At 33.3% G+C, this 10,851-nt stretch overlaps 1 protein-coding gene across 3 annotated transcripts in view; it reads left to right on the top strand.

Moving 5' to 3' along the window:
- Positions 1 to 6,683, top strand: part of LOC136040886 (glycerol-3-phosphate dehydrogenase [NAD(+)], cytoplasmic-like) — a 63,342-nt gene extending 56,659 nt beyond the window's left edge. For 2 of the 3 annotated variants that reach the window (XM_065725292.1, XM_065725293.1), the window contains exon 10: positions 4,256 to 4,587. In XM_065725292.1, the coding sequence (XP_065581364.1) occupies positions 4,256 to 4,352 (97 nt within the window). In that variant the 3' untranslated portion in view covers positions 4,353 to 4,587. Of the gene's footprint in view, positions 1 to 4,255 lie in introns of all 3 variants that reach the window. The other variant, XM_065725294.1, reaches the window with a different exon arrangement.
- The last annotated feature ends 4,168 nt before the right edge of the window (positions 6,684 to 10,851 follow it).

Consider the following 10,851-nt stretch of genomic DNA (forward strand, 5'->3'; position numbering starts at 1 on the left):
TCCATAATCTATCCTCCTTTTTATAACTGTTAACATTAGGTTAGCCCCGTTCATTAACAGCCAAAGACAAAATAGAATATTGCGTTACATAAAGAGAAAATTTTTCTCATTATAGGTCTGAAAAGTTTTCCAGGAGCTGTTCTGAAAAACTGAACTTCACAGTTTAGTTTCTATAACTATATTTTTTTTTTGACGTCAGTTCAGCCCCGCACATTATCAACCAAAGACAAAGTAAAATATGGCGTTCTGTAAAGAGAAAATGGTAGATTTTTGTAGATCCGAAAAGTTTTTAGAAGTTGTTCTGTCGGCCTTCTTTTTAACCAAATCCAGTTATTAAACGCTTTTAAAAAAAGACTTCTAGTTAAAAATCAATGTTTATACTATCCTAAATCTGTCGGATCTTCTCCAAATTTCTTTGAAAGAACACTGGGTTCATGCTAAACATCAAACGTAAGAAGGAAACAGACTTGTACAATTATCTTATACTAGCTGTTGGGGTGGCGCTTCGCGCCATATATATATATATATATATATATATATATATATATATATATATATATATATATATATATATATATATATGTTTTTAACTACGTAAAACTTGCGAATATACAACATTCTTTGCTGTCCCATTGTCTGTGCATATAAATAGATTGTCAGGTTTACCGACTCTTGAACATGCAATAGTCCATGGGAAAAACAATCCGTATTCAGATCTATACCTCATTATTCTAATGATTGCCCTTGAGCTTTGTTGATGGTGATTGCTAATCGAACATTCCCTGTGTCTCCGTCGTCATTTATATATCCCCCTGTGCCCCCCGGCGTCCCCGTTGTAGTTGTGTCCCTGTGTCCCGGTCGTCATTTATATTCCCTGTGTCCCGGTCGTCATTTATATTCCCTGTGTACCGGTGTCCCGGTGTCCCGGTCTGTAGTGTCATCTTATAATGACGTCATATGCAAACCCACAAACAAACAAACATGCATACAAACAACTTATTTTTATATATATAGATATAGTTTCTTTTTTAGTTTTTCTTTTTTCAGTTTTGCAGCTTTTTTAGTTTTTTTAGTTTTTTTCTTTTTAGTTTTTTACCTTTTTTATTTTTTCCCTTTTTTTTTAAGTTTTTTTCATTTAGGTTTTTCTCTTTTTTTTAGCTTTTTTCGTGCCATATTAGTTACGCGCCATTGTAGTTGTGTCCCTGTGTCCCACCTGTGAATATAGATATATATGTTTTTAACTATGTAAAACTTGTGAATATACAACATTCTTCGCTGTCCCATTGTCTGTGAATATAAATAGATTGTCAAGTTTACCGACTCTTGAACATGCAACATATAATTGTCCATGGGAAAAACAATCCGTATTCAGATCTATACCTCATTATTCTAATGATTGCCCTTGAGCTTTGTTGATGGTGATTGCTCATCGAACATTCCCTGTGTCCCGGTCGTCATTTATATATCCCCCCTGTGCCCTCTGGCGTCCCCGTTGTAGTTGTGTCCCTGTGTCCTGGTCGTCATTTATATTCCCTGTGTCCCGGTGTCCCAGTCTGTAATTTCTCTTTGAGTTTCCCGGTCGTTATTTATATTCCTTGTGTCCCGGTGTCCCGGTCTGTAATTTCGTCAGTCGACAAACATGACGTCAGTCAACAAACAAACAAACAACTTATTTTTATATATATATATAGATTGAAATTGAATTGGTATTTTCTTGTAATATTTCCTTTGAATATACCAACATATTAAGCTAATTAAACTCAGTTTGATTATTTTAGGCCAAATTAAAAAGAATTCAATCAGTTTATCAGAAGTCTCAATGCACTATGCATATAAATTTGAGAGAGAAGATTTTTTCTCATCATGTACAAGACGAATAGAATAGACTACGCCTTACTCCCATCTTCCATTCCCCTTATTGGAAATCAAAATAGACCGCGCCTTCTTTTTGGATTATTTATTTTGAGCATGTAACCGAGCTAAAATGCTAAAACGTATTTTTAGTGTTGTTCACAACTCTGACGTTATTACAAAAAATAACCAGGACATGTGACCAAATACCGTTTCAATACTAAGATGAATAAAAAAAGTTCAACTGTGTTCTGTCCAGTGCTATTAGCACTACTCACCTTATTCAGGCTATTGCCAAATTGAATGACTCTTATTACCGTTATTCGGCAATTAAGGCTTGTCCCTACACCAACGAAGATGGGGTTTTAGTAAGTACTAAAGCATCAAAATATAATATTACTTGCTTAGACTCGGGTTTTCCAACGCCGGCTGACGCAAAAGGTAACAACAGCGCCCCTCCATGACGCTTTCTCTACTGCTTTGTACAAAAGATCTTCAAGGGAGAATGTTAATAGTGCCACATCCAAATTTTTCCAAAATCCTTTCACGAGTCTAGGAAATCTCTTAGAAATAGCGCGCTTCTTTGCTTAGGAAGTGTGGAGAATGTTTGGCCAAAATTCACTTTACGTGGTAAAAAAAAAATAACTGAAGAAGATGAGTAAAAAATAAAGAACAACAAATAAACAGACTCACCTTTGGTAAGCCAAAAGAAAAAAAATAATAAGCTGAAAGAATGTTTGGCCAAAATTCACTTTACGTGGTAACAAAAAAATAACTGAAGAAGATGAGTAAAAAATAAAGAACAACAAATAAACAGACTCATGTTTGGTAAGCCAAAAGAAAAAAAAATAATAAGCTGAAAGAATGTTTGACCAAAATTCACTTTACGTGGTAACAAAAATAACTGACGAAGATAAGTAAAAGATAAAGAACAATAAATAAACAGGCTCATCTTTGGTAAGCTAAAAGAAGAAAAATAATAAGGTAAAAGAATGTTTGGCCAAAATTCACTTTACGTGGTAAAAACAACTGAAGAAGATAAGTAAAAGGTAAAGAACAACAAATAAGCAGGCTCATCTTTGGTAAGCTAAAAGAAAAAAAATAATAAGCTAAAAGAATGTTTGGCCAAAATTCACTTTACGTGGTAAAAACAACTGAAGAAGATAAGTAAAAGGTAAAGAACAACAAATAAGCAGGCTCATCTTTGGTAACCTAAAAGAAAGAAAATAATAAGCTAAAAGAATGTTTGGCCAAAATTCACTTTACATGGTAAAAACAACTGAAGAAGATAAGTAAAAGACAAAGAACAACAAAATAAACAGGCTCATCTATGGTAAGCTAAAAGAAAAAAAAATAATAAGCTAAAAGAATGTTTGGCCAAAATTCACTTTACGTGGTAAAAAACAACTGAAGAAGATAAGTAAAAGATAAAGAACAACAAATAAACAGACTCATCTTTGGTAAGCTAAACTTCTGAACAGCAGAAAACCAAACAGACCAATCTTTGGTAAGCTAAAAGAAAAAAAATGTCTTGGAAAGTATTGCATTAGTAGTTTGATGACGAAAAAAAAAGAACTCTCTTTGTCATTATCCAGGATCACTTTTGATGAATAACTTAATTCAAACAGTGTTTTACTAAACAGTGGAATATGGCAATCTTTAATTTTCTCTGTCTCTCTTTCTCTGTTTCTCTTCCTTTGATTTCCAAGCCTTTCTCTCAAGCCCATTCATTTTCCAAACGCATCCAGTCAAAATTTGGGACAGCCATTTTGTTAAGCATAGTAGAATGGTCCGGTAACCGTGTCTTTAGGGATGTTAAGCATGTCAACCCCATATGTAGGGAAAGCAGTAGTATATATGAGCTATTGGGCATTAGCACTGGGGAAGATGTGGTAATACGAGACCTATGTTGTCAATAAAGTATATAAATAGAGTATGTAATCTTGGTAGCATTTATTCATTGCTGTTGGTTCCAAATTAAGTTTTCGTTCATTCTGGCTTTTTTTTTTACATTGTTGATATTGATCATCATATTTCTCTCTCTCTCTCTTTCTCTCTCTCTCTCTCTCTCTCTCTCTCTCTCTCTCTCTCTCTCTCTCTCTCTCTCTCTCTCTCTCTCTCGCTTTCTTTCTCTATTTCTCTTTTTCTTGTTAACTTTTCTCTTTATGTTTTTTACAGATTCCCCTTTGTTCACCGCTGTTTATCGAATTGTATACGTATATATAATATATAAATATAATATAAATATAAATATTTAAAACGGCTACAGAACAGCTGCATAGAAAAACTTGAGTGATACTGGCTTTTCTGGCTTTTTTTACATAATTGATATTGATCATCATATTTCTGTCTCTCTCTCTCTTTCTCTTTTTCTTGTTAACTTTTCTCTTCATGTTTTTTACAGATTCCCCTTGTTCACGGCTGTTTATCGAATTTGTCATCGTGAAATTCCGCCGCAGGCCCTTATTGATTGCATTCGTGAACACCCAGAACATATGTAGAGGAAGAAAACTGATTAATTTAGTAAATTTGTTGCTCATCCTGTTTTTAGATTTCTTTCTAAGGCTCATGGCAGAACATGTTTTAAAGATGGCAGTGGCAGCATAGCATTTTTGTGGTACATTGTTAATTTTAATGGATTTTGAGAAAATTCTGTGATTTTTTTTTATGTTTTATATTGTTGAATAATGTGGATTTGCCAAATAAGTTTTCCTTAAGTTTCAAGAAAAATTGAATTAGCGGGATAAGTTGTAAGTGGTTCAATCCTGATTCATTGTCGATACGGGCATTACCGTAAAGGATAAATCGCAAACGATAATAAATTTAATTCACAATCAAAACCAATTGTTGTTGTTGTCAATTTTCTTCCAGGAAATTATTTTTTTTTCTTGTCCTGAGTTCGGTACTATAAGAGGGTAACTGAACTGGATTTATTATTTATTTTTGTCTGTACTTGCTAACCTCCCCCTCCCCTTTGCAAATGGTTTTGGGTGAAAAAGTAGCAGTTCTTTTATGTTTTACAGTTGAGGCTAGTTTTTTTTTAGAATGAGTCATATTCTTTATTTTTTACTCAGCATGAACTGAACAAGGCTTGTTGAAAAATTTTTCTTTTGCGCTTTCTTTACCCCTTCCCTCCTCAGCCTGACCTTGTTAAAAATCCGAAAGTGAACTGGATTCTAACGCTATATGTAGCGTATCAAATTTTTCGTTAATTTTACTTTATCATCTTCTATTTTGCACTGGGTGCTATTAATTAGCGGTAATATGATTAATTTCTGTGATCAAACCTATGTCTGGGCCATAGTATAGTTACACTTACCGATAAAGGCAAAGTTATGCACAGCTTCAGAGCAAAAAATGTGAGTAGTTCGTTAATCCGAGGAAGATACAAAGCAGATGTTTTTTGTTTCTTTTTACAATTTTTAATTAGAAAAAAATTAAGCTTAATTTCTCAGATTTCTTCCTCTATGTGTAATGGATCTGACGTAAGATATTGAAACATTATATAGTATGTTTAAAACATACTATTTTTGAACATACATATAAAAACATACTGTTTTTAAAAATCAGCATTGATTTAGGCTTTCTAATGAAGTCACGATATTTTAATTATTTGCTTCTCTTAAGAAGAACTTCAGGTCCCCCCATCCCCCCAAAAAAAAGTGGAGTTTTTAGAAGAATATCTTTATAATATGTGTGTCAATGTTTTTATTTTAATCAGGAGGCTTAGTACAATATTTTTTCTCTTACGTATGTTGAATGTGACAAGAGATCGAAACATACACAATGCTTGAAAATAAGTTGCCGTTGATGGTTTATTTTACTTGTTCTGCAGAATTATTTCGACATTGTTGAATGTGACAAGAGATCGAAACATACACAATGCTTGAAAACAAGTTGCCGTTGATGGTGACTTCTCAAACCAAGCTCACGCTATTTTATTTTACTAGTTCTGCAGCATGATTTCGGCATTACAATTATCAAAGAACACGAATCATTCCCCCCTCCCCCTACCTCCTCCAAAAATAATGTTGTTTGATCGTCAATAGGTCCTGAATATAAAATCTCATTTATCAAACAGACCCAGACCGTCTTTCTCACACCAAAAACCACCTTAATATCATACGTTGATATACACTCATATGATAGAATTAAACTAGATATTCTCGTAGAAAAAGTGATATCGACAAAGCACAGGGACTTGAGGAGAGTTGCCCTCCGTCCCCACCCTCGTGTGGATGTCATCATTTTGTCCCTTCAGTAACTTTTTTTTTTTTTTTTTTTTTTTTTATTACACCTTTCATACCACAAGCCATCCCTTTTACACTAAATCATTGAAACTAACTTAGATTTTGATTTGATCTTTCTATCGGATCTGTTAGTATTGGAAGCTTTTGCGATAAAATTTATCAAATTTAAAAAAAAAATTTCTCGCGAAGTTAATAAAAGGGTATGCCTGGTTCATATCGACAGGTGTGACAGTATTGTGGCTCGGATAATAAATTTATGCTGTTTTGTTTTAAGTGTACACTCAATTATGAATAGGCCAGTACCTTGATTTTTAGTCTGATAATGTTACCTTTAGGTAATTAATTAAGGCCATTTTTTTGCCCTTAATTTTTTGTCCATTAAATTAATTTTAATAAATTTTTTGCCCATTTTCATGATTTATTGTATGTGTTGTTAATTAATTGTAAAAGTAATTGTATGTGTTGCAGCCATTGTTATTTCTCGTGAATTTTCAGGTTTTGACAAAGCTTTAGAATTTAGTTGTTTTGTTCTTGTAGTGTGAATGTTTTACACTAGGAATAAAATTTTTGTTGAAATTTTAATTTTGTTCCCTTTTTAGATAAGATAAGATAATATTTATTTTCAAAAGACTATCACAGAGCTCTATAGAGCCGAATTCGCTTTATATGTCAGTAAAAGCTAAGAAAAAAAAAATCAAAACAGTACATTAAGTCAAACACTTAAAATTAAAAGGAATTAAAAAAGCAAAATCATCAAAGATAAAGGGCAAATTCGTAAACTTAACACTTAAATTACAAAAATATTGCAGTAAATCAAAAAAGAATAAAAACGGCCATAGAGGAAAAGTGGAATTTGGCAACTATATAATCACGAATTGTTATTAAGGTGTTCCAGAATAAAGGGTATAAAACTTTTAGTTTTATACTAAAAAATAAGAAAAAATTTCAAAATAAGAAAAAACTTTTTAAACTAAAAACTTTTAGTTTTTATACTAAACTTTCTAGTTTTAGTTTTGTCTATATTAAGGTGCCTGCATCCGTGAAGAAATCGAGATAATTACTGTTGTGATTCATTATTTACTGTTTGATTAATTTGTAATTAGTTACTTTGTTAGTTTTTGATTAGTAATTTACTTCTGTGTGATAGAAAACCGCATTCAGGACTTGTTTTAGGCTTGCACAGAATTAAAGTAGGATGATCAATACGTCGTTAGTTTTGAGGGAAGTTGTAAATGGATCAATTCCAAGTAGTGATTTATACAGTACAATACAATACAAAGTGGGCCGAGGCAGCATCACCTCTCATAATTCCAAAAAAATATTAGTTCATAATTCCTATTATTTCATAAAATATTGAACTTTGATGGAATTCTTGAGCTTTGGAATTCTGAGTTTTTTATTAAGCTGCCTTCTTTCCTGATTTCAAAGAACATATTCAGATACGAATTATATGGAAGTTATGGTGGAAATACACTTGGGAGGGAGGACCTCGACTCTGTAAAATGGAAGCAGATAACTAGAATAATCTAAGAGTATTAAATACTCAACCCACGAGTCTCTTAGCTCATGAAATATATCAGAGAGGAAGGATTTCTTCTCTCAAAATTGATAGTAATGGTTTTTCAGTATTTTTACAGATACTCTGTTTGTTTATAGGACTATGACCCCCTCTTTTTTACTCAGAAAAAAAATTCGAATCGGTTTTCAGGTGGCAATTGCGTTTTGAACATATCCAAATAAAATTGGATATTCCAACTATTGCTGTATCCATTGGGGGTTAGGGGTTTGACCCCCTTCTCCCGAAATGTTTATCCGACTCGTAAAACATAACAAAAATGTACATAAAAAAATTTGTGATGTCTTTTTAAAATTCTTATTTTTCTTCCCCCTCCCAGAAAAATATTCTCTCCCAAAAATCCTGGATACGGCCCTAATTTCAACCATTATTTAAAATGCAGGTTTCAGTTTCTTAACAACCAAGACTGCCTCTCGTTTGCAAATTTCATTTAATTCCCGGCTTTTTCAAGCGAAAATTCAGGAAACAGCTGAAAAGCAGGGCATTAAAAAATGTATTTGAATATTTAGCCTTACTATAGATTAAATAAAATACCTTAAATTTAAGCAGCAAGTCATCCCCAGCGCGAACTTGAAAAACCCTTGGAAAGTAAATAGAGATACAAGGTGCATTCCTGGTTGTAAACTTCACATTAACTACAGAAGTAACTAAGAGGTTACTAGGCTTTTAATGGGATTCGAGACCTAAAACATCATTTTGTGAACCTCAACCTCGGCTGAGTTATCATTAAAGCCCATTGAGAATTTGTAGTTTGACTATTAAATTTAAAAGAAAATACAGTGGGATTTTATTGACAGTTTTTAATCAAAACAGGTTACACCATAGGAAACTCACAGAGCTGCGAAACTGATCATATGAAAATTGTTTTTTGGTGATTTCTGGTATTTTCCAAGCAGGTATAGTAAAATGTTTTTACAGACTAACCTCTCTTGGATTTTAAAAAGAAAGTTGTGGTTCATTTAATCGAAAAAACAAAATTCAAACTTCCTAATTATATAACCGAATATTATATAATTATATAATCGGTTTCATTAAAACCGAATATCCCTATCTCGACGACGGGGAAAATAGATGTCGGCTTCTACTGTTTGATGTTTATTCCGATCGCTTATCCAAGCTGTACAAGTAGTATTGGGTGATATTGGATATCGATATATCGCACCAAATATCGGTGTCGAATACCGAATTATAAATATCAATATCGAAAAAGGTATTAATTCGGCGTTTCTCATATCTACCGGTGACTATCCAGCGGAAAAGATCGAACATAGAAAATTGTTACGCAAATGACCAAGAAAAAGGATAATCTATTCAATATACTGACTCATATATGCTAATACACAGCTGTATCCTAAGTTAGCATAGCCCGTTCTCAAAATACGTTTAGTAGGGTGGGGTCTCAAATGTTGCTGAGAACCAGCAAAAGGCTAAAATTTTGTAATTTTTGCCAGAAGAAAGATCACGGATGCGTTTTTTTTGCCTGGGTGATTGTATCAAACCAATAGTCATATAAGATCGGGATGGGGGCTCGCTTGAATGGAATTTACAATTCTAGATCTCCTTTTCGTGACCAAAACGATCGGAGGGCAACTAGACTCCCTCCTCTTTCACATGACCCTTTTTCCTATATCCGATCAAAATTTTGAGATGAACATTTTAATCAGCATAGTTGAAAGTCAAGTATAACGCCTCTGGGGATGACAAGACCCTTCAAGTCCCTGGAAAAAAGGATTGTAAGCTATGAAATGGCGTTTTGTTATTGGGAAGTAATAGATATTTTGGTGGAGAGTAAATTTTATGAGGGGAGATTCTCTGCGGGGAGGATTTTTCAAGGGAAGGAAGTTTCCGGGGAAAAACTTTTAAAAGGAAACTACACGGGGGATTATACCAGAATTCTTATATAAATTATTTTTATTTGATTTGCTATCTCTTTGGCAATTCAATTTTTCATGTAGAGATATTCGAGGAAAATCGCCAAGGGAAATTTTCAAAGGAGTTGAGATTGTCTGGAGGATTTTTCTGTGGGGAGGGGGGTTTCACAAGGGAGAAAATTTTCATCAAGACAGTGGGAGAAGAGAATTTACTGTTCTTCATGGAGGGGAGATCTCCGGCATGATATGAAAAGCAATTAGAAATTAAAGGAAAAATAGGTCTTTTTTTCAGAAAAAAAAAGTTGGCTAAAATTAATTTTCCAGGTGGAATTCTCCGCGGTATTTTTCAGGGGGGGGGGGGGTAATTTCTAGCAGGGACGGAATTATCTGGGGGATGGAGGACCTTATGTGGGAGGAACTTTCAAGTAGGAATTTTCTTGGGGGAGATTTTCCATGGAGAGAAAAAGTGGATTGTCTGGTAGTATTTGAAAAACGATCAGAAATTAAATAGAATAAAATAAAAATTTGTAGTAAAAGTAAGGAGCAATATTAAAACTGAAAACCAAAAAAAAAACTATGCAGTATATGATGGCAAATTTTCTCCCAAATACCTCGCTCTTTACGCTAATTTTAACTTTCTGTCTTAATTATATAAGAGCAACTCCTGAAACACGAGACCAGTCTGATTAGAATAAGGATATTGTCCAAACAAAAAGAAACTTTCGCGTGAAGATTAAGGTATTGAGGAGGGGTCACCCCCCCCCCCCCCCTATATACGGAACAATTTTTATTCTCTTAGGTTTTAGTGTTAATTCTTACAATCAGTTTAAATATCAACAATTTATTTTATTTAATCACCGAAAGACCGAACCAATTCTCTGGGAAAAGTATTGACATATTGCTGATTTGGATAGCCCAAATAGCCAATAGATTATTTTTTTACCCTGAGCAATTCTAAATCAGGGTTTTTGTAGTATTCGTTCATGTAATGGAACTTTTTTGTATTTTATTCAAAATTTGAAAAAAAATTGTGTAAAATACTCTTTAGTTACAAATTTGGTAATTTAATTTGGCCAAACCCTTAAGTTAATCTGAGCAAAAAAAAACTGATAACAAATATCGAAATCGACTATTGAATATCGAAAGTAAAAATTTCGGTATATCGTTAATTAAATTATCGCCCAATACTATGGGCAAGTTATGGCAAAACCGCCCAATCAATTCTAAATAGTTTGGCCAAATAAAGAAGTTTATATTCTTTATGGCCTCTAATCCCCTAAAGGCATAATCCTAATAGTATGGG

Source organism: Artemia franciscana, chromosome 21 (genome assembly GCF_032884065.1).
Source record: "Artemia franciscana chromosome 21, ASM3288406v1, whole genome shotgun sequence".
Taxonomy (NCBI): Eukaryota; Metazoa; Arthropoda; class Branchiopoda; order Anostraca; family Artemiidae; genus Artemia; species Artemia franciscana.